Source organism: Diorhabda sublineata, chromosome 6, assembly GCF_026230105.1.
Source record: "Diorhabda sublineata isolate icDioSubl1.1 chromosome 6, icDioSubl1.1, whole genome shotgun sequence".
NCBI lineage: Eukaryota > Metazoa > Arthropoda > Insecta > Coleoptera > Chrysomelidae > Diorhabda > Diorhabda sublineata.
In genome coordinates this window covers 13180975-13205240 of record NC_079479.1, presented here as the reverse complement: position 1 = coordinate 13205240, position 24266 = coordinate 13180975, and the positions used below count along the sequence as shown (strand labels likewise).

General features: G+C 32.3%; 1 protein-coding gene and 1 long non-coding RNA gene across 6 annotated transcripts in view; one reads left to right on the top strand and one right to left on the bottom strand.

Moving 5' to 3' along the window:
• LOC130445440 (lachesin-like) overlaps nucleotides 1–10499 on the top strand; it is a 102143-nt gene extending 91644 nt beyond the window's left edge. For 3 of the 5 annotated variants that reach the window (XM_056781054.1, XM_056781052.1, XM_056781055.1), the window contains 2 exons: nucleotides 4918–5074; nucleotides 6404–10499. In XM_056781054.1, the coding sequence (XP_056637032.1) occupies nucleotides 4918–5074; nucleotides 6404–6596 (350 nt within the window). In that variant the 3' untranslated portion in view covers nucleotides 6597–10499. The remainder of the gene's footprint in view (nucleotides 1–4917; nucleotides 5075–6403) is intronic. The other 2 variants (XM_056781053.1, XM_056781056.1) reach the window with 1 other exon arrangement.
• Nucleotides 2749–23764, bottom strand: LOC130445442 (uncharacterized). Its single transcript, XR_008910047.1, has 2 exons — nucleotides 23377–23764; nucleotides 2749–5256 (listed from the first exon to the last, which is right to left on the bottom strand). It is a non-coding gene; the product is annotated as an uncharacterized LOC130445442 (long non-coding RNA).
• Between the last annotated feature and the right edge of the window lie 502 nt (nucleotides 23765–24266).

Sequence of the window (24266 nt, the reverse complement as noted above, 5' to 3'; positions counted from 1 at the left end):
AGATTTTCTAAATTTTGAAACATATTGATACATTTTTGTGATAAAAAATTTCATAATCTAACCTTGAAATTCTCAAAAAAATTACGAGACAATGCTTTGGTTTTTTTCCACATAAAAATATATCGAATTCCTCCCAAATTAACGGAAAACGGTTTTTTTCATTGTAGTTTTCTATAGATAAACAAAGTTACCCCCTAATCCATATAAATAAACATTTTTTTGTGAAACTATTTTCATTTATATGCATAACCCACTGATTATGATTGGAGCTACTTTCGAAACGTTGATAAAATAATTAAAGTATACACTTACACACAGGATGTTGGTAATAAAAAGACGCTTATATATTTTTTTAATTAATTCATTTTAAAAATTATTTTAGTTGTATAATTTTTACATTTTATTAATTTATTTTATTTATTTATAAGGGAATGATCGAAATTGCAGATACAAATACGATTAAGGGTAATTGACGAGTTAATTTATTAAAAAAAAAACGTTTTCTATTTGATTGTATATTTTCAAAGTTACAATTAATAAATAAATTAGCAAATTAACAACTGTAACTTTGGGAATAAATATAAGCAAATGAGCATTTGCATCAATAATGGATTACCCTTGATTTAACGTTTTGTATAATAAACATTTTGTTTAATTTATAAAAATGTCCATAACCTCAATTTTATTTATAACCCAATATTTTCCAGTTAATCAATTTGATTTAAATTGAACTTTCGACATATAAAAGGATATTTTTATAAATTAAGCAAAAATTTCTTTATTAGAAAATGAATTTTTGCTACTAACTCCGCATTTCTTGTAATTTAGGTAGGAAAAAATAAATACGGGACTAAGTTTCGAACGTTTTCCAAGGAAGAAACAATTACATCTACAGAAATAGTAAGTGTACGTTACATTTTGTTTGCAATCTAAGAGAATCGTGTCACTTTCAGGGGCCAATTATTATCCTTAAATTGGGGTCTGAAAGTGATGCGATATCCCTTGGGGTGCGAACAAAAAGGAAAAACCATATGCAAAGGGTCTCGATAGACCCGTATATCTTCTGCAAGGTGTAATTGTTTTCTTTGGAAAAAAAACGTTCAAAACTTTCGTACTGTAGTAATAAACGGTAGCAAAAATTGTTTTTCGACATTTTGGTTATGATTTTGTTTTATATACACAATGTATTTTGATTTCAATAAAAGGTTCCTTTTACACAATTTTTGTTTTGTTTTGTTTTTATTATATATATACATATATATATATATAGGTATATATATATATATATATATATATATATATATATATATATATATATATATATATATAACCCTAGTGGACAATCCTCGAACTAGAATAAAAAACGGACAAACGCTGAACTAAGAGCGCCCCCTAGTGGACAGCGCTTGAACTATTTAGTTAAGCGTTTTCCCGTTTGGGGGCGCTCTTAGTTCAGCTTTTGTCCGCCAGTGCGCGATACTTTTGCATTTTTAATTTTTTGAAAAATTAACAAAAAACCGATCCATTGTATTTAGATTCCCCTCCACGGGCCGGTTCGCGGCAAGAACTAGACGTGAAGGAATCCTTTCTATGGCTCTCCTCCAAGTCAGGAATCGCGCACTTGTTGACCCCGTGAAGGGGCAACTGTGGTTCATGACCATTTGTTCAAGATGCTATTTCAGTCTTTTTGGAAGAAGTTGTTTGAAAAAGGCAACGAAGAAATATCATAGGCGTGCCTATGGGGTTGTTGTAAACCATAAAAATATGAAGAGATTCATAATTTTATGATTTACAACCACGGGGACGACCTATGATATTTCTTCCAAACAGACTACAGCAAGATCTTACTTGAAGAATTTTTTCAAGACAGAAGCGTGCGAACGAGTATAGTGGAAGTATACATAGACAGTGGCGTCGCAAATTTACAATAAAATATTGAATATGAGCTCTCAATTTCGAACTTTATTTTGTTGATAAATTAAGAACCTAAACCCAACAAAATTCAGAAAATATTTCAGATATGTCCTGGATTTTTTTCGAAAAGGGTAAATTTTAAAAACGTTTAACGCCAAAAGCAGCGGCGTGTAAAAAATGGGTTCGCAAAATACAGGACGTTTCCGAATTACAAACATAACAAGGGAATACAAGGTTTATAAAAAGTACGCACGTTTCTGTTTTTTCTTTTAATAGAATTCAAAAAAGACGCAAGAATTTGAGACCTAAAAATCATTGAAATTTTTAAAAATAAATCATAACTAACCCTCAAATCCGATATTAATGGATTATATCGAGATAGTTTGATTTATTTTTACTTAAAAAATAATCAAACAAATTGGAACTTTGTCTTTTTCGAATACCTGTCAGGAGAATGAAGATTAAGACCTTGCTAAGCGTTGAAGAAATTGTTGCCAGTTTAACGAAAATCACCACAGCTTCCAATTACTAATCGTCTCAGCAGGTCACATCGTTAACATGGTTTCACACATACACACTCATACATTTTTGTCACTGTACTGTATACAGCGGGTTACAAACGAACATACCGGCAACTTCCAATTACTAATGGTCGTATTCCAAATGTCCATCTCCAAACCTATGTATGGGTCTTCGTACAATATACAGAAAAATACAAATCAACATAATCAGAGACTTCCAATTACTAACGGTCTTAACCGATTATGCCAATCTCCATTTTTTTGTATTTGAACATACCTGAAATACGCATAGAAAAAGATAACAAGGTAAATAAACAACGAATTTTCATTATTATCAGGATACGTTATTTAAATTAGTCGAAAGAACATAGAAAATTAACAGTTTCTAATTTTCTTTCAACAATATGCGTCACAATTTGAAAAAAAAATTTATTAAATATAATATACGATTTTATGTACAGTTTAAAAAGCAAAAAAATGGAAACTTTTCATTTTAAACAAGCGAAAATATTCAACAGTAGATTTAGCAGACATGATAAAAAAAATAACGATCAAAAATTAAACACAAATAAAATGAAAAGTTTCCCACTAGAATATCAAAATCCATAGGCGTCGCATTATTTCTTTTATCCTCTTGATATCCTCAGATAATATCTAAAATAAGAAAAAAACAATGATTGTAATATACATTGTTGCCCCAATAAAAAGAGTACCTAACCTAAATACGAGGGTTGTTTGAATATCAACCTGAACTTATTCAGCATTTTTCAATAAGTCGGAAAAATTCAATTATTTCCTACGCATATTTTCTGTTTGACAAATGTATAACCGAATATCACGTTGTGATAAAATATTTATTTTTAAAAGGCAATACCACTATGAAAAAACGCATGAAAGGGAAACTGGAAGCCATAGCAAAGCAATGTACGTGAATAAGAAATCTTCACGAGGATGTGAGAAAAGCACAAGGTAATAAACAGTGAGATGAAGTACTGAACACACTGTTTACACTACCACTACACCAACACTCACTAATACACTGTCTGACGCGCGTTTCGACCTTCAGTCTCTGAAGACAATAACTTGGTTATCGAAACACGCGTCAGTCAGTGTAATCGTGAGTATTAGTGTAGTGGTAGTGTAAACGGTGTTTTTTCAAAAAGAATGCCATCAACGGTCCAAAACATCTCAATTTATAGAGCAGTAGGGCACTCTAAAATTAAAGAGGGAGCAATCACATGAGACTAATAATGGATATTAAAAAGGTGCGCCAAATATATCGATAATCTACTAAATGACAACAGAGAAAATTATATCATATCGGAAATATTAGAAATAAAGGAAAACTTTTCAAACACCTCCGGTATACTTGAGCGTATTCTTTAAAATTCAAAAACAACCATTCTTAAAACAAGATGAAGAAAGGGTTGAGAAGATCCACAAATATTTATTCGAAATTTTACTGTTTTTCAAAATGAAAGAAATTAAATTTCACACTGATTTCAAAAAGGACAAAATTTACCTAGACACTAATTTAGGAAAACTGATCTTGTTAATAATATTAAGGTATCAGAAAACGTAAAATTTCACGATGTATTAAATGTTGAAGATAATCCTCATAAGTTATATTAAGAACTCAACAATGATACCGATTGCTGTATGCAGAAAATTTTACACGGGGAAAGTTATAATTTCTGCTAACATAAGTTATACAAGTTTCACGATTTTTTAAACTCTGGAAGGTAAATTGGTAAGTGCGGGCCAATAAAGTGCTTCCCTTAAAGATCCCCAGATCAAACTATTCACGTTGCTCGATGTTCAATTATACCGGAGGTATTAGAAAAGTTACAAGAATGATTTAGATAAATTTTAATATAAAAAAATGTCATTTTTTTTTAAATTTGGGAACTTTTGTGCACAAATTTGACATATAAATGAAATTATTTGAAAAAACGGGTCAATACCAAGATACTGTATTTCAAAAATGAGTTTTGAAACCTATAACAATATTTGTAAGTGAGAGGAAGGCTTTTACGAGATGTACATAAAAAAACTGTTGAATTGAAAAATCTAAACACAAGAAAGTAATTAATGAATGAAAAAAACTGGGATTAAACAGTAGCGAAAATCCTGATAAAGCTTTGACTAAATTGACAGGACAGGATACTAAAAATATGACAGTTCACGAAACTATTATATCTACGAGGGCGGTTCAAATATGAACTAGACAAACGCTCTGACGCATTTATTCATTCTCTACATTTTCGTGGCCATCTTTGAACGTTAGGCTACAGCAGACCAACTCAGGTATGTTCCGTGTTTTTAATGCCTTCCAACACCAAACAACGAATGACAAAACGTCGCGCTACGGCCGTCGGCATTTAACATGCATTCATGATGACGTATGTAATAATATTTGAACCTCTCTCGTAAATCGACAACTTTTAAATATATAAATATTGATGGAATCGTTTATTTCCAGAAATACCAGGACCAACGAAAGGCTTCAGTTTATCCATCGACGAAGAAGATTATAACGAACAAATCGGATCGGCCGAAAAAGATCAAGAAGAAGATAATATATCGAATAACCTGGAAAAATCCACATCTCAACATTCAACTGTCGAAACACCATCCAGGTACGAATAATGATTACTTCGGGTATAGACTCAAAAAATTGAACATAGAAATGAATATAAAAGTTACTTATCTCAATGGAATACAGATCGGTGTAGGCGCTGTCTTCTTTGGTTTCCATGAAGTTTCCACGCAATGTATGCCTGTAGGTTCCTCTTACATTTCAGATGAAAAGTCAGGTTTTCTGCAAAAAAACCGTAATTGCTTATAATCCAATAACTGCATTAACGTGAAGGAGACAGAAAGAAAATCACGTCGACTTCCTAGTCAATAAGTCAAGAAAGATTGATAAGATTCAATGGAAGATGAAGCACGCTCATAAGAACCTTATACCTAACAAAACTTGTCGCCAGAAACTCTAACTCCAGCAGACTACTGGATCTCTACCTTCGGATCTAAGGGGCTAAGTATCTTTAAAAAACTACACGTGAATGTCCAAACATTTTGATGGACTTGGAGGAATCCAAGACTAATAGCTTGGGGAACGACACCCCAAAATAAACGAATCCTCCTCTTCCGAGCAGAGGAATCTGTACACGCGATACTTAATCGATGTAACAGCTCAGACAGCAAAGATGTTAAGGCTTCTACAAGAACTGGTCAGTCAATGGACCAGAATCCTTTTTTGATATAGCAAAAACTGTTGCTTATACATTTCTCAACGGTCCGTTTGCAAGACGAGCTTAGAAAAAATGACACGAGACAAGCTAAGACAGTCATAGAAGGATTTTCTGCCTCTATTACCCAACAACTGCTCAATATATATAAGCATGTAATTCGACCTGACACGGTAATCTAAGACAATATCTCTACGGACCAATACGGATCACCCGGAGAGTTGCTGGTACATGGAGGAGGATAAAACTGCAGATCACTTCATCTGTGACTGTTAATGCTCACACGGGCGCGATTTGAAAACTTAAACATAGTTCACCTAATGAAGTCAAAAAGGTCAAACCAAAGAGTTTGATGGTTTTTTTTTAACATATGGTGGCCTTTGGTAATGTCAAGTAAGCAGGAACGCGAAGGAAATTTTTGTTGATAGAAGAAAAAAAATTATCAAATTTCTGAATAGCCCTCGTAAAATTAAACGGATCACTTTTTTGTATATCCAAGACAATCGAAATTTGAGCATTTTATCTTTTATTCATGAAACTGATAAATTTTGCAAAAACTTCAACATCAACGCGAAATTATTCATACCAAAAGTGAAACACACCAACCAAACTAAGTACGAATTCGAATCGAAAAGTCCCTACCACTTAAATACGATTCTCGTGGCAAATTCTTCGGAAACCATAAATTTTTAATTGAGATTTTTCCGTTTTCAGAGCCAACTACGTCGATAACCAGAACGTGGCGATTATAGACGAGCCGAATTCGTCCTCTTCTTCATCATCACGTTTTTCCGGTCGAGTTATGGCGCGGTCAATAGGATATTTCATATTAACGGTAGGATTCTTTGATGTTATAGCTCCAGTAATCGCGGTTCTGTTTTCCTCTATAATAGCGACAACGATTTGACGATCGACAGTTAACAAAAGGTTTTTCTAGAGACAATAATGTTCCTTTTTATACATTGTGTTTGTAACATTTATATTATTGCCGAAAGTAATTAATCGTAATAGTTATACCATTGTCGTACTACACTCGTGAGCAAAAAAATCGACTCGAGTTGCACGCTCGCGGCCCTAATAACAATCCTCGATGCTATAAAATTTTTATCATCCCTCACCCACCGCCAGTTTCAATAAAAACCAACTCGGTTTTTGCCTCCATTGTAATTTCAGACTTATCATCAGCGCTCTGGCTATTTTTCGCTGAATCTGACCTTGTCGCAATAGGATGCCGGCTTGAACGGCTTTATCACACAGAACATACCCTAAGAAGAAACCCAAACTCAGTCGCTAATCAGTGGAAAAAACATGGAGGATTTTCGATGTCAGTGCCCTCAATGGTACGTGGCAGAACTAAATTTGAGTCAGTTCATAAAAATAATAAAATGAATATTTGTGTTCAGTTTTTTTTCCAATGCGATTGCAGAAGTGTCGCCTGAGTCGATTTTTTTTGCTCAAGTGTGTATATACAAGGTGTCACAAAAAGATTTCGTTATTTGTACAGTTAATTACTTCTAGTAGTGATTTATACGTTTTTTGTTTGTCTTGTATTTTATTTTTATCTGATACGTGATCAATAAATATTTTAAAACATCAATTTTTATCTATTTCTGAAATTTGAAATCATTTTTCACCTAGAGCATCCCATAATAACTATTTTCTCCGCATATACAGGGTGTTTCGCATAAGAGCAGGAGCGTATAGGAGAGCTCAAAATATAACGATTGGGGCACAATCTCTGAAGAGTCATAGTGCCTCAAGGTCCAAAGACCAAAAATTTACAACAATGGAGAGTTTTATTTTGAAACACTTTGTATGCATATCATTGTTCATTGATTGCAATAAAAAAAGTAAATTCAGTCACTGAAGATGATAATTTGGTAATCGAAACGCGCGTTAAACAATGAAATTGTGAGTGTTGGTGTAGTATAGTGAATTCCAACTGAAATGATGAAGATTTCTACAAATTTTTTTAATTTGGAAGAAGCGAAACCAGAATCCACCAAATTACCAGAAATTAATCCTGACGATTTTTTGTTTAGGAGATTGTTGACTTTTATAGTGCAATGACAAATTTAGGGTGATTTTAACACACACAAATCATTGAAAATCATCATTATAAATCTTTTAATCAAATTTATTGCTTTAAAATCCGATACTTCATAATAAATTGTTTATTATTTATATTTATTGGTCACGTCGATGTATTATGGGAAAGTGTATGGTAATATAGAGGATTGTAGTTAAGGATACCATATTTGTTCGATGCCTTATTCAATAGATAGAGAATTCAATTAGATTTCTATATTTTTTCAAATTGATATTTTGTTTTAATATATTGTAAATGTTTTTGAAAATAATCAATAAGTAGTTTATTATTTTTTTTTTGGTTTTATTGAAATGTCGAATTACCACTTTCATACAAATTTTTTTATACAGTCCTAGAAAATGGTTCCACAAATGCGAATTAATGGCAAATTTCTGATTTTTCAAATTACTTGCAAGTGCTCGAAATGGGTGCGGGAAATCGCCTCCCGAGTAGGGAAGAAAAAAATTGTCAAAAAATATAAAAATCTGAATTTTGGAAAAACTATAAAAGTAATAGAGAAAAACCTCAAATCCAAGTTTATACGAGGGTAGTCTAGAAAGTTTCGAATGAACAAAGAAACAAGTTTCAAAAGATCTGGTAAATACGGTCGGTGGTGAGACGAAAATGAATTTTAGTTATGGCAATCACCAAAACATGAGATGGTACGTTCCCCTGAAGAAAAACAAGTTTTACAGTTTCGAAAAAATCCTGCAAAGCAATTCACAGAGACCTCAATTCTACTGCATCATTTTGCTGCAAACCAGAAACGAACCCAGAAGCTCGCAGCACACCAGGAGCACACAGTTTCCTAGATGAAGTCATACGTGACATGGCATAAACATGACGTCGAGGCGACGAGATTTTGGAATGAGACTGGTGGCATTCTGCATCACACCAGAAACTTGGTAATTATCCTCCCGTTCCTTTCAGGAACCTCAGGATATTATTTGGTTCTAGCTGCCGAAGGTCTTGATTTTCCCTTAATTTTAGCGTGTCTTGGAACCAATTGGAGAGTAATTTTATTTTTCATAACTCATTTAACTCGTCTAAACATTCCAAAACCAGTTTGAATGGCTCCTTGACTATCGTACAAGATGGTAAAGTAAATAGAAGCAAATTTAACTATGAAAAATTCCAAGGGCGTAAAATTCTTTACACACAGGATATAATTAATAATTTAATACCGTGGGTATTTGAAAAGACAACGCCGTACGACAGGTGTCGAGAAATTTTTAAAAAACTTTCGTATATTCGATTGTACTGAAACAGATGTGAACGCTTCAGTAATTATGTAAAAAAATATATAAAAACTCCCCCTCCTCGTGTACATACTGTTACGAAATCACTAGTTATTGTAAATTTTGATTATTCAGTTTGTAAATATTTATATTAAACAGCTTTTAATGAATGTACTCAATTTGTTTTACCTGTAATGATTCGATGAAATTATCTCGTAAAATAAAATCGAAAATTTAGATTTAGTTAACAACGAGATATACCCATAAAGTAAATTCATTTTGATTATTTACGATCCAAACATTTACTGAAAATAAATATCTCTAACAAATATAGGGTGTTCTATTAAGTCTGATTATTAATTAAAATTGTTTTTCTTACAATATGTGTGCAACACCCTGTATATGTAGTTGTTTAAATTTGGATCGCATATGCAGTTTTTTCCGTAATTTGCAAACATTTTTATTTTGTTTATTAAAAAAAAATTGCAATATATTCTCAATGATTTATATAGAGCGTTTCAATAAAAATTATACACACTGTATAAAAATCTGAATACGCCACTTTCATTTAAAAAAAAATAATTATATAAAGTAGGGTGACCGCTCTCCCAATTGTTTCCAAATGTGCGTGAATGTTTGAATTATTTTAAACACATCAATCCATTGGGATAATATTTACACAAATTTTCCACCGTTTCTTTGATTGTTTTCTATTTGAGGATTAAGTTTCTGAAAAGCTCAGAAATTAGATAAGAAAAGAGAAAGAAGACTCAGAAATTTTGATGAAAAAAAAAAGTTCAACAGAACTGGAAACCCTGAGTACAGTCAAGGGAGACTTTTTTTCAATTTTAGTCCGAGCCTGGCACTAAGACAAGTTGGATCTTACACCACAATAACACTCCGGTGAATTGTACAAGAATTTTTGACATCCCAAATCTCCTAAAATGGTGTCAAATCTCGAGAAAACTCACTTACTTTTAATCAGAGAAAAGCATGTTAATTTTGCGTTTTCGATGTTGCCTAATCCATTTATCGACCTCCCAGAAGTCGAAACTTAATTTGTTGTTTTTTTTTACAATTGATTTTCAAAATAAAATCGCATTTTGTACAAAAATATCTTTTTCCGAGTCATCGTACAATTAACAGACCATAATCTAACTTATAGGTCCGCTCCTCGATCTGTTGTACGTCTTTTCCTTCTTTATCTATCTCCCATTCTCCCAAAAATTGTTACCCCAATAAAAAAATTTTTTCAAATTTATAAATCCATTTCAAAAAGTCGTTCAACTTGAGACTTCGATAAATGGATTCCACGAATTAGCAACGATAAACTAATGTGTATTATCAGTTATTTATATACAGGGTGGATAATTTTCATGAATATTTATTATATTGTTTTTAATTTGAGTTGAAAATACATGTAATTTTATTTGTTTATAATAATAAATGTTTTGACTGAAATAATAATTATTTATTGTTAAAAGTTGTTTTATTTACACATATTCCCATTAATTCATCCCTATAAATAACCGATACGATTATTGAATTACATCAATTCAATTGTTTAGTCGATTCACTGCATTCGATTTTAAATATTTCGTAAGTTGCAGAACGGTTTATAGCTTTTTAAGTCTCGTTAATATAATTATTTATTTCTCTATCAAAATTTTCGTGCTAAAAACGTTATTTTGTAATATAATCGAAATTTCCGTGTTTAAGACAAGTAGATGTAATTTAATACCTTTTTGCGCTTTCTCGTCCAGAGAGAACCGTACAAGAATGGCTGTCCATTTACCCGTAAAAGGGTTTCTGCAGTCAATTTGGCAAACGGCAGCTAATTACCGTTTCTCGGGCACTGTTCCGATTTCTATAATTTCCTTAAAGTTTGCAAATAACCTTCATTCTCGAAACGGGGTAATTATCACGAGTTCCGGGTTTGTTTTGTTCGCGTTTTGTAGATTACTGCAGATTCTGATGTCGTAAAGTTCAACGTTTTCACATTTTACGGTGATACATACGAAGAAAATGTAAAGTCACGTAAATAATCATCAAAACAAAATTTAACAATTTCTTTTTGTAAACTCGTGGCCAGAAATTGTAGGTGTGTTGCAGACTTGTTACCCTTAAATCGTGGGGTAGATTAACTCAAACTGCAGAATAATAGTGAAATGGAACGTCTTCTCGTGACTGGTGGGCAGGATTCGCATGGCCTTAAATGATAGGTGATTTTGATTTTTCCAAAACGTTGAACAGACGCCTCTGATAGATTTACCATTTTAGAATGATAAATATCTTATCAGCAGCCAGGATAACATCACCGCACGCAACCACCACAACCCCAGCCCTGTAGAGGAGCAACTCCTATATCAGGGCCAACTCCAACAAATCTGCCTCCTATAAATTTTTTTTCTGTCCCCATAAAGGGTAATTCTCAAAAAATATGAAATTGTAGAAAACCGTGCAATTATGGTGGTTAAATAACCACCAATCTCATTGGGAACCAAGCCGGATTGTACTATTATGAGCATAAATAGAGGGAAAGGTTTCAAAAGAAAAATAATTTTTTTCGTATGAATGAATGATATGCCTGTGGTTTATTATTTTAATACTCTGTTATTCGTAAAAATAGACTATAAGGTCTGTTATCTTATTTTCAACAAACAAAACAAAGAAAAACGTAATTTCTTCGTAGACTTTATTGGATGTTAAGTGATGGGGGACTGCCCACAATAATTCACCCTAATCAGACTACAAAGTGTGTACATGTTCGAGAATACAAAGTCGCGCATTAGGCAAAGAACGGCGACAGCCTACGAAAAATGGCGATGTAAATGAAGTAAAAGCAAGACCATAACTAGTTTTCAGTTTTTCATTTAAGAATGCTTCTCTCGTATATAAAAAAGACGACTTTTCTCCAATCTAAGGAAAATATATGAATATATGCAGTGGCGTAAGAAATATTTTTTTTTGTATAAATCACTAGATTTACGAGGATGCTTCCAGAAGTAACTGGCCCAACAAAGAAAATCGTCAAGCTACTCAAAATAGCCATTAACTGAGCTCTATCAAAATAGCAGTGTCAAATTAGTAAAAATCAATAAACAAATATGCAAAATTTGAAACTTTAGTTGCTGAAACCTAAATTCATATAAACTAGCATAATATTTTGGTAAATCAATAAATATCGAGTCAATTGGTGAACCAAAAGTTGTTGCTAATTTGTTGCTGCAAGTAAGTACTACCCGAAAAATACCTGACGAATTTTTTATACTAGGATTAATTTTCTTGACACATGCTAGCTTAAACTCGACTTGTTGAACAACAAATGCTAAAAAAAATTTATTTGCTACATTAATCAAAGTTCAAATGAGCCTAAAAAATAAGCAACGAAATGGAAACTGAAAATCGGCTGATCCTACCGAGCAGCAACAGTAAGAGCTAATTATATTTTGGAATCGATCGATGAAGCCGTTTAAGTTATGTCCAAAAAACCACATTTGAAAAAAATAGTTTTTTTGAGATTTCTTAAAATCTACTGGTCCGAATTGGTTCAAATTGTACTCAAAATCTAAGTTTGGTCAAGCCTTTTTTGGAATGACTACAACCGCGATGGAATGGATCGAGCCGTTCAAAAGTTAAGTGTTAAGTGTGTCACATCATACACATAGAAACACACAAACATACATAAAGACATACGAACATAATTGCGGAAATATTCAGGGAAGCTTTCTAGGACTTCAAAACGGCGAGATCTGAGGAAAAGTCGATTTTCGAAAATGGGTTAAAATCAATAACTCCCCCATTATTCGAAATTTTCAATTTTCTTAGCGGAAAGTTAAAAAAAAACTTGGTTTTCTTTCTTCAACGATAACTCACGAACAAATCAACTAATTTCGACCAGACTGGCGGTGATCGACGTGGTTTTTTGAGGTTGAAAGCTGATAAGTTTTTAAAATCGATCAGTAGAGCCGTTTAAAAATTATTTCAAAAGTACCACATTTTGTTGCTTATTCTTTAGGCTCATTTGAACATTGTTCAATGTAGCAAATAAAATTTCTTCAGCATTTGTTGTTCAACAAGTCGAATTCAAGCTAGCATGTGTCAAGAAAATTACTGCTAGTATAAAAAATTCGTCCGGTCTTTGTTTTTCTAATTTTCGTTAGTACTTGCAGCAACAAATTTTGGTTCACTCGATATTTATTGATTTATCAGAATTTTATGCTAGTTTATATGAATTTAGCATTAATTGCGATTTTTCGCGAACGGCTTAAGCAACAAAATCGCGGTTTCAGCAACTGAATAGCAACAAAAAAACTCCAAATTTTGCATATTTTTTTATTGATTTTTGCTAATTTGACGCCGCTACTTTGATAGAGCTCCAGAAGTAACTGACCCAACAAAGAAAATCGTCAAGCTACTCAAAATAGCCGTTAACTGCCGACATAACTTCTCCATTGCTGGAAAATCTTTGACCACCAACCTATTTTTTACGTCGGGGAACAGAAAATAATCCGAGGAGGCTAAATCTGGCGAATAGGGTGCATGGGGTATCAATTCGAACTTTAATTCATCAATTAAATACGTTACACTAACACGTTTTTGGTTGATTTCTTCGCTAAAACGTTGCAATAAGTTACTTGTCGTTGATAGTTTTTCCTCTATCAAGAAAATCATGGAAATTATCCCACGCGCGTTCCAAAAACCTTACTTGCAAATGGAACGGTCAATTGCCGTCTTAAGATCCGGTTCTCTGCTTTCAGTCCCATGTTTTGATTGTTTTTTTAGTTTGGGTGTGAAGTGGTGGACCCACGTTTCATCAATGGGTATGAAACTGTTTTATTTCTGTGAAGCATTGCCAAAAACTCGATGGAAACATCTATACTACTACTATCTATGGATAGCTGCTAAACAAATACTAAACATATGCTGCATAGATTGTGTATTTTCTAATATACTGGTAGCAAGCAACTACCACCATCTCTAAGTCAGGCCAGGTACTGCTGGGACTATCGTCGTAATAAAAAAACTCAATTTTCCTAGATCTAGTGCGATAAAAACAATCATCTGATTGTCTATATTTGTAGAATATGTTCGTTTTTTATGTTTACGTAAAATAGGTGCAAAAATTATAAAAAAAACATCAAAAAACTAAAAAGTGTGTGGAAATTTGATATAAAATATTGAAAAACGTTGCCAAATCTACTCAAATTCTTTAAAATACATACGCCAACAAGTGGGAATAAAACATACTATTCGCTTATGCATAATGAAGATTATAGTATTACATACAGGGTATGTGCGGAAAATATATTTTTCCGAAGTGACTGTAAGTCATAACGAACGTTCGAGCGTAGGGCTAAGTTGAAGGGGGTGTTGGAAACACAGCAGTTCGAGCCGTAGTGAGCTCCCAGCAACATGACGCTAGAATTAGTGCACGTCTTTCGAAAGCCCAGTCGAAGAGGGAGCACAAGATGTTATAAGAATATCTGGGAAAAGATAACTTTGAATTTCCTCCTGAACAAACAAAACTTCATTTAGTTCATTTAGTTTAAGAGATCGCATACTTTGTATTATATAATGTACTTTAATCTGTTTTTCTAAGGTAAATGGTAAAAGGGTTAGACACTAACAACCTAACATAAAAATTCTACTTGCAGAAGAGATATTATCGTATACGTTTATGGTTTTTCCTAAAAGTACCATCATATAGGAAGGTAGAGTATCACTTAAAAAAGTGTGAAGACTTGTTTTTGTTATGAAGGAAGTTACGTCAGACATTGATCTTATTTTATTCTGTTTTAAATAATGCTACGTCACTGGCAAAAACTGAAATCAGTAAACAGGAACACAATTAGTGTTCGTATTCAACATTTCCATAAATCGGATTTACACTCCAATTTAGTAAATAAATAAAATACTCTCTCTGTAGCTCTTTCTTTTCTACATCGCTTTGGCACGACCCTTACGGTACACAGATCGTTAAAGTTGACGTTGAAGATGGTTAAGACGTCCATTGTTCATTAATTAGAAAAATTATCCCACGCGCATCCCACAAAACCTTGCCTGCACATGGAACGGTCTTTGTCTCTCTTTTGGAACCGATTCCTCTTCTTTAGTCTATTGTTTTCATTGTTTTTGGTGTGAAGTTATTGCAGTTTTTGGAATGCTGGCTGGCGCACTTCCAGTCGACGACCATCCTGTGGATTTTCTTCAACATTTTTGGAGTCTTTACCTCATTTGGTCGACTACTGCGCTACTGGTCTTCGCACATCGTACAGTCTCGTCTAAACTATGCTACACAATATTTTACTGTTGATAACGAAGGAACAGTCTCATCCAGAGTAGAATTTAGTTCAGCTTTTATTTTGGTTGGCTTAAGGACTTTTCAAATGAAAATATTGTATCATAAAACGATTTTTTCCATGTTTACAAATTCACTGAAAACTTCAGGTCAGAAACTTCTGGAACTATCACCCAAGTAGCGAAAAGAAATTATTAGAAAACGGTTTTCAAAAGAGGATCAATGGGTCGAGATTTCTATGTAAATGATCATCTTCGAAGTCTACCAAAACGTTTCCACCATTACTTATCTTTATATCAAAATTTTCATCTCTTAATTTTTTGTTCCGCCTTAACCATTACAATTTCGTAAACCGAGCTAGATACAACTTGTTACTAGATAGTCGTTATGGTCTACAAACCAAATTCAAATTATTTATAAGTTCACGAGAGCGGAAACGCGGACAATGGGAAATTATTTTACGGGAAACTCAATTAACATCTCATTGTTCTGTAACTTGTTAATTTGTTTGATTTGTTTTGATACCCTAATTAGCTGACGTAAAATGTATAAGAGGGTAGATTAAATAATTTCTTCCTTGTGACGAATATTGGCGATCATTATTACAACTTTAAAGCTATCAGCAGCAATGCCAAAGAGTTGAGGGAAGGTGTTTCATTGATCCAGATTCGTCTTCTTTCTGGACCTCGCCTCGCAGGATCTTTTGGAGTAATGGATTAATTTCTAACTTATTCCAAAGACTTGTTCTTTTACTATCCAGGCGGTCTCAGGTCTTAGTGTTTCTCCCCTGTATCTCCATTATTTTTCCTTGTTTTATTTCATTTCTTTGTATCAGGATCTGCACTGAGAATAATGCTTCACAATGCTTCCCTCGAACCAACAGCATTTATAAACCCGAATCGGTTAGCTTTAAAAGATTGCTCATACTATTTCTGATCCTTCCATTGTTTACTCTATTTCAAAGTTGTTTCATTGGTTTTCAAATAGTTTTGTACATCGTGACAACGCTGCAATCTCCTCAGACCTCCCTATTGCCTCTCCGATTCTCTTTCTTATTGCTATTTAGAAACCTAACCTAACCTAAAGCAATACGAAGATTAACTTTTAGGTCCGCAAGATCAAAACTAAGCATACTAACATTTGTGTTGGAAATGCATTACGCCTGAGCGAATGAAAGAGAAGTTACTTTAAAAACGAAAACTCGGCCACCATCATTAAGTATTCCAATTTGCGTAAAACCCTGTATATTTCATTATTTAATTATAAAATCGTTATGATATATCTGATTTTGGAATAATTTCGATTTAACGGTATAATAATGGCCATATTTCTTTTGTTCCAAATTCAAAGGCAACCAACGAACTTTAATTCGATTTCCAGAACCGTCTTAAGCTAAAGAGTGTATCTAATGGTTATAAATATATAAAAAGCGGAATTATTGTATGGTTTATGTTGCAATTGAATTATTTTTAGGTACAGAAAAAGTATCAAAAGGAATCATACACAACGGAAGTAAAGAAATTAGCAGCTTAAATTCGTCAAAATGCTCCTGGCTTTAATAACTGCTTCCAATCGCTTTTTATTGATCGAATAAGATCTTGTTCGATGCTATCACATTCTTTCGTGAGCGCCATTTTGAGTTCCGATTTCTGGACGGGCATTGCCTTGCATTAGAATGAAACTGTTCGCGGTTAATCCTTCCATTGAAATGGGCTCTCAAACCATCCAGGAACCTCTTCCAAAAGTTTTATTTTATGCGAATCTTTCTCCAGGTTTCCTGCAAACTCGTCCTCTTCCATCGCTACCATGCAGGGATACTTTTTTCGTCAGTCCAATTAACGCGTTTTCTGGCAAATCGTAAATCGATGGGATGGGGTTAATTGGGGACCAGTAGCTGGTCTTTTTGGCTTGGCTCCACTCCTCGCATTTCTCTGAGCTCTTCCTGGGCTTTAGCACTTGTGAGGACCTGATTTATCAGCGATCTGGTTGACATTGATTGACGGCAGACTGAATCTGGTTTTGTCGTAATATGGTGACCGCTTGAGCAGCTTTATCACTTGCTGTATCAATTTTTAGGTAAAATACTTATTTTTTGTTAACAGAGATGGTTAATTGATAGTGGTGGGTCAGGTATATAACTTTTTTTAAAAGTCAGTTACCCCTAAACAAGCATAAAAAGGGTGGTTACATTTTGTTGAACTGTGAGAGAAAGAAATATTTTTGAATTTAATGGCGTTAGCTTCAAGATTTCACTAAGAAAAATACAATTTCGTGTTCAGTGGAATCGATTTTTTTGCCCCAAATTTGATAAGATTATATTTATTTTTTGCGAAAGGTATCCCAAGACCGGTTCTGTGTCAATGCAATTAAAAAGTATTATAAAATATTGAAATTCGCTTTTAATTGAAAGATAAAGTGGTATTTGTGCCCCTTTTGAGAAAAGGCTCAGTCTTTATGGCCAATTAGCCGGAAGGACGTATAGAGATAAGACAATGAATTCATTTGAATCACTCATAAAAGATCGTTTCGCTATCTTTATCACGTTTTCCAATAACCAACTCGATAAGAAATTAAGTCGATCATTAGACAGGAAAGACGTTATCGAAATATTTAGAAGCTGCAGTTGAAAATCATTTACGGATCACGTACAGAGTAAAAAAAATGTATCCACCAGGAGGAATATTCAGATCGGCTCAAACCTCAACCATTGAAGATAAACGAATTGTATTGATCAGTAAACGTGATCGACACTCACCGTGTTAGTAAGTGCAAGTGGACTGATTTCGGCACCTCACCACTTCTAGGCAACTACTAGTCCTTCAACTTTTGTACTTAAGACAACACATAGACTGACTATCAACAGCAGATTGCAAGCTGCAGGTGAATGTGAAGGATCGCGTCAATAACAAGACACTAATCACTGACCAACAGTGGACAGCTAACTTTAACTTCTCTATTCCAAATAACGGAATCACCAAGTACTCAAATGAGGATGAGTTTCTGCTAATGATACCTCAAAATAAGACATTTCTCCATTGGAGAACAGGTCTTCAAAGTATTAGGTGTGATGGAGGGAATCTCAATCTGCTCAGATAATAGAGCTGCCACAAAAGTGTCTGCGGAAAAACAGAAAGAAGAGCTTCCTGTTTCTGTTACCTATCAAATGCTCTAATTAAATAAGTGTGAAATTCGACTGGATACGATCGTCCAAGACGCTTTCTCTATATTATATGTATTTGAAATGCCTCTGGTTCAGGAGGAGGGAGAAAAAGCAGATCACGTCATCGGTGGGTGCCCATGTACCAAGGCAAATCTCACAGTTTAAATAGTGGCGTTAAAAGGTTCATTGACCTTTGTTAAATTTAGCTGAGCACAAGGGACTTATCAAAACGTCTCTGACCACTAACTATGATATAAGGATCACGAAAATTCATTACTCTGACGTATTTATGAATAAATATAAATAAATCGGGTTGATTTTAGTTTTCTTTTCAAAAACAGTTAAAAATATTGATTTTTCGAACATCAATATTTCGCTATTTATCGAAATAATTATTATAATTATCTAATATAATTGCGTTGAATAAGCTATAGTGGAACATAATAAAATGTCAAATTTTTTTCTCCTGTCTCGTTAATGATAATAAATGTTCTTTTTGACATAATCAACATCCTATCGTAATGATAAAGTGAAAAGTCCGCTGGCGCTCGAACCCTCAACTTACAATGGGATATCGTTTTATTATGAAGTATCATTAGTCATTTATAGCAATATAGGGAGAGACTTAATTTTTGTTAACTCTCAAAATTTGATATTCCACGTTGTTAGTTTGAAACGACACTTTTGATTGATGTCTTTGATGGTTGAATAAATATTGAAAAAGATACTGTACCCTGTAAAGTATACAGGGTGATCTAAACAACTTGATTTGTATTTATAAATCCGTATATTGAATTTAAATACCTTCACGGTATATCTGGAATCAGCATCCCACTAAATAAAATACAGAAAGTTCAAAAATCGGTAGTGAAATGAAGAAAAAGTATGAATCTATGTTCGCGTTTGTTCGGAAAAGACGTTTATCAAGATGCCACGACCGTTCAACGATTTTCCTCATATTTAATAAAAGGAAAGAAGCCCGTGCCAATGCAGCCGGCAGCGTCCCGAAGGCATTAATCGCTAATCTACTGAGGGGTCCCAAACGAACAATAGAAGGGGTGATCTATGAAGAAAGGCACTTCTTTACCAATTTCTCAGGCTACATTTACTCTGAAATGTGTGTGTGCTGAATAAGGACGATGCGCGACGTACGAACACTGCCAAAACGGTTGATAAAGGATTATAATTTAAAAATTTAGGAAAATTAAATAATGAAAACGATTAAAATGCATTTAAAATTAAATTCTAAATAATTTATGAATGAAAAATGAATAAATTATTCATTTTTTCGTTAGAAAATTCTGCTATATCACTCGGTTTGAGATCATGATAAAAACACGTTAGTTTAGCATTTAGATTCCGGAAATCAGTACTTCAGGCTCGACTTTTTGGTCTCTGGATTTACGAATTACAGCAGTTTTCCTTTATTGTCAAAAAAACCATCGCTTTCCAAAGAAAAATATATTTTTTCCCGAGTTTCTTCGAATTGAAATAACCTAATCCAAAATAAAATGAACCCAACCTAATCGAAACTGCAATAAATCTAACCAAATAGAAGCTAAAGTGAACTTAAACTAATCGAATCTAGAATAAATCTAACCAAATGGAAGCTAACGCAAACTTAACATAATCAAATCTGAAGTAAATCTAAGCTAAATGAAGCTAAAGTAAATGTAACCTAATAGAAGGTGAAGTAAATCTGATCATTTTGAAACTAAACTAAACCAAACCGTAAGTTAAGTATATCTAACCCAATCGAAATTAACCTAAATTAATCAAAGCTAAAGTAAATCAAATCTGGTCCTCGATTTTCTTAATACCATCAAGATACAATTGCCCAACGTAAATAAAATTTGAATGATTAATAACGTTGTCAATAATTATTTTTTACTTTCTTTTTACATATGGACGTCTTTCCTATCGTCAGCAAAGCCTCCATCTCCTAAAAATGGACCCCACAAAATACAACCTTTCCTCAAGTTCAAAAAGCCAAACCAAAGGTCTACCAATCTAAATATTGGTAAAACCCAAAGCAATGATTTCAAATAGGTAACCCTTATTGGACTAAGGTTTCTAAATGAAGTTATTCATAACCAGACATAAGTTTCTAGAATGTTCTAGAGTGATTGCAAGAGCATATAAAAGACAATAGCTCATTTAGAACCATGCATAGTGTGGTATAATAAAATTACAAATCAAACAATGATTTTTTAATGACAATTCCTGTATATTATATAAAATTCGAATTGCTTCATTTTTTTGATACTTTTCTTATATTATAGAGAACCAACAATTGAAGCTGTTGTTTAACAACCATATATTGAAAAGAAAATATGGAAATAATATCTAACTATAATCTGGCCGGTCGGTAGTGAGAGCAATAAAAACGCGTGATCGGCTCATGGGATGCTAGTGGTACCTTTTATAACCATTCGTATTGGCTGAAGCAATGTCTGAGAAAGTCAAGTTCACACAGCTGCACGTTACATTAATATATTATTATTATATTCCAAAAATTTTATATTAATAATTATTTTAAGCTTCTGTTTTATTATGTTATTTATTTACTTTGATAAAAATTCAACTACATTTCTACAGTAAGAATTATGTGACTGTATAATAAATAGCGCATGTTAAACATGTACTTTAATTTTTATTATTCTTTAATATGTGGTATTATAGTTATGTTATACATTGACTATCCTCTATTTTAAAATCAATTTTATTGTTAAAAGTGGCTGTGATATTCATGGAACTAAATTTAAACTGTCTATTTACGTTATTCAATCTGAAGAACAATCATTTCTAAACGCGTCATTGCTTTAATACTTTTAGAATTTTGACAAAATGCATCTGAGGATACAAAGTATAATAAATATTTATTATTTATAAAAACTGGAGCGATTTTCCTCATTGCAACCAAGTTATTGTTTTTATTGTGGTTGCAATCTTTTGGTTAGTGAGGGTAAAAAAATTTTGGCATTGGTTAAAGAGAATCGGCCATTAGTCCAAAGATATGTCGTTGATGAGATGGCCAAAGAGAAAAATAAAATTGTTTTACGATTGCCACCTTACCATTGTGAATTCAACCCAATTGAACTCATATGGGCACAAATCAAGGGTGAGGTGGCAAGGAAAAACACAACATTTAAAATTAGTGATGTCCAAACTTTATTTACTAAAGCTTTAAATAATGTTACCCAAACCAATTGGAGTAAGGCAATCCAACATGTCCGCTTTTTTCGAAATAAAATGTGGGACATTGATAATTTAATGGAAAAACAAGTGGAATCTCTAATAATAAATTTATGCTGCCCTTAAATCCCTCTCAACCACCTTTTGTGAAAACAAAGAATTTATTTAGAAAAGGACCTTGTGTTGTTTATAAAGATTATTATTATTATTATTATTATTATTATTATTATTATTATTATTATTATTATTATTATTATTATTATTATTATTATTATTATTATTATTATTATTATTATTATTATTATTATTATTATTATTATTATTTATATCGTTTTGTATGAATTTACTTTATAACCTTTGATACGTAGTTGAATAAAACATATAGCACGACATTTCTTTCTTAGATATTACTTTACGTTTACAGTATTAGGTACCCTTGCATTTTTATTTAGTATACCATAAATTTGAAAAACCGTCTAGCTATTTAAGGTTAGGGAAAACAAAATTACGATTAAAATAATCATTATATATATTTATAGATACTTTTGAAAAAATCAAGGCAACGTGTGAAATATGTAGGTATAACATTTAGTAGTTAACTTAGTGAACGAAGATTTTAATGTATGAATGCTATGCAATTGATAAATAAAAGTATTATTTATATGATATGATATTAAAATAATGTATTTAAAATTCAAATAAAAATGTTAGTTTGAAAAAAGCATTTAAAATTCAATTCAAATTTGCCACTAAATACCTTTTAGTGTTGTGTATGGTGTGATTCAGGCTTACAATTTCTCTCTCACGCACTATGCACGTGATTACTCTCTGTAATGAGCGGTCAGATTATAACAATCAACAACTACAGAAAAATTTAAACTTAATTCCTAATATTCAAAACAAGTAAATTCACTGGCATTGCTGCAAAATCTGTGGAACATCATTAATTGTGAACATCACCTTACAAAAACATCATGTACTGCTAATATCATTGATAGAAACGCGTATGTCAACCTATTGTACCACTAATTGTAAGGGCTGAGAATTAAAAAACTTAAACAAAAATATACTGAAATTAAAGTCCAATGCAGTTTAAACCACAGTAAACAGGAATAAATCGTTTAATAAGGAAAGACAGCATCAAAAAATTCAAATTTTATGAGAAATGTGAAAATAAATAAGTCACATGCAAATCTAAATATTTCAAATTAAAAAGTTTTTAACTACATCTTCTAATCCATACATATGTAAAATAAAATTTTTCTTGATAAATCCAGTCGATTTTAGGTCTCTTGAAAGAAAATCATTTTGAATTGATTTTTTTATTAAGAGACTTAAAACCAACATGATTTGTCACGAAAAACATATAAAACGATCTAAGAAGTATAAAGTTGAAAAAAAAGTATCATAATTGTAGCTACCTCCTATAACAATGACCTTTATAAATTAAATAACTAATTCAACAATTACACTAATAAAAAATCTATTTTATTGAATATTGAGACATTAATTTGATTATTAGAATAATTGCATTGAATATAGAGCAAAATGATATAGTTCAAATCAATTTGAAATACAGAAAAATCAAATATATAATTAAAAATATTGTCTACCTACCTATTCATATATTCAATTCAATCGATAATTATTGATTAAATAATTTTTAGCACGATATTAATAGAAAAATATTATAATATAAAATACCTGTTGAATTGATCTGCTCAGTTATTCCTGCTATGATTAGAACTATTTAAATCACCATAACTTGTCTTAATCAGTTTTACATGTCTCCAAGTCACTATTTCGACGAAAAGACATTTTCACGAACTACACACAGTTTATATTTAGTAAAACTCGTTAAACACGGTTCAAACTTTGTTTCACTAATTTTCGACATTAGATAAATAAGTTAATCAATACTTTCGACGCTAACAAAAAATCAATATTATCGAAAAAACATTTTCATCACTGTTTCGAGTTAACACACACGACAATGGCCGACGCGTAATGGAGTATTACCAGAAATGGATTAAACTAGACTTTTTATGTAAAAATCAACTAGCAAGTGGTTATTTCAGTCGATAATTAATGCCAGTTAACAGAAACGGCCATTATTGTGGTGAAATTTCATAGGCGTACTTAATTTATTTATATAGGGTTAAAATTTTATGTAATAATAAGAACTACATTATTTGATTATAATTAAAATTAAACACTGTAATTAGGATTCGAAATTCTGTCATTCGTAACGGTAAGTGAACTATATGAAAAAAAAAGGTATTGTACGCTTCCGTTATAAAAGTTTTCGGACATCATCTTTTTTTTTTCATCAAATTCGAAATCTGTTTCAATATAATATTTTTATTATTATGCACATCAAAACTTTTCACATAGGTATTTGATTTTCGAACGAGAGTTTTGTATTTTATATGAGAAAACTTTACCAAAAAATAGATTTACAAGATGAATAGTTCTAGAAGTTATTACATGAAATAAGAAATAACATATCGTATTGTTTGTTTCACAAAATGTGATTTCAACATCTATTTATTTACTGTATGATTCTAATTAATGTGAGAATTCGTAAGAAAAAT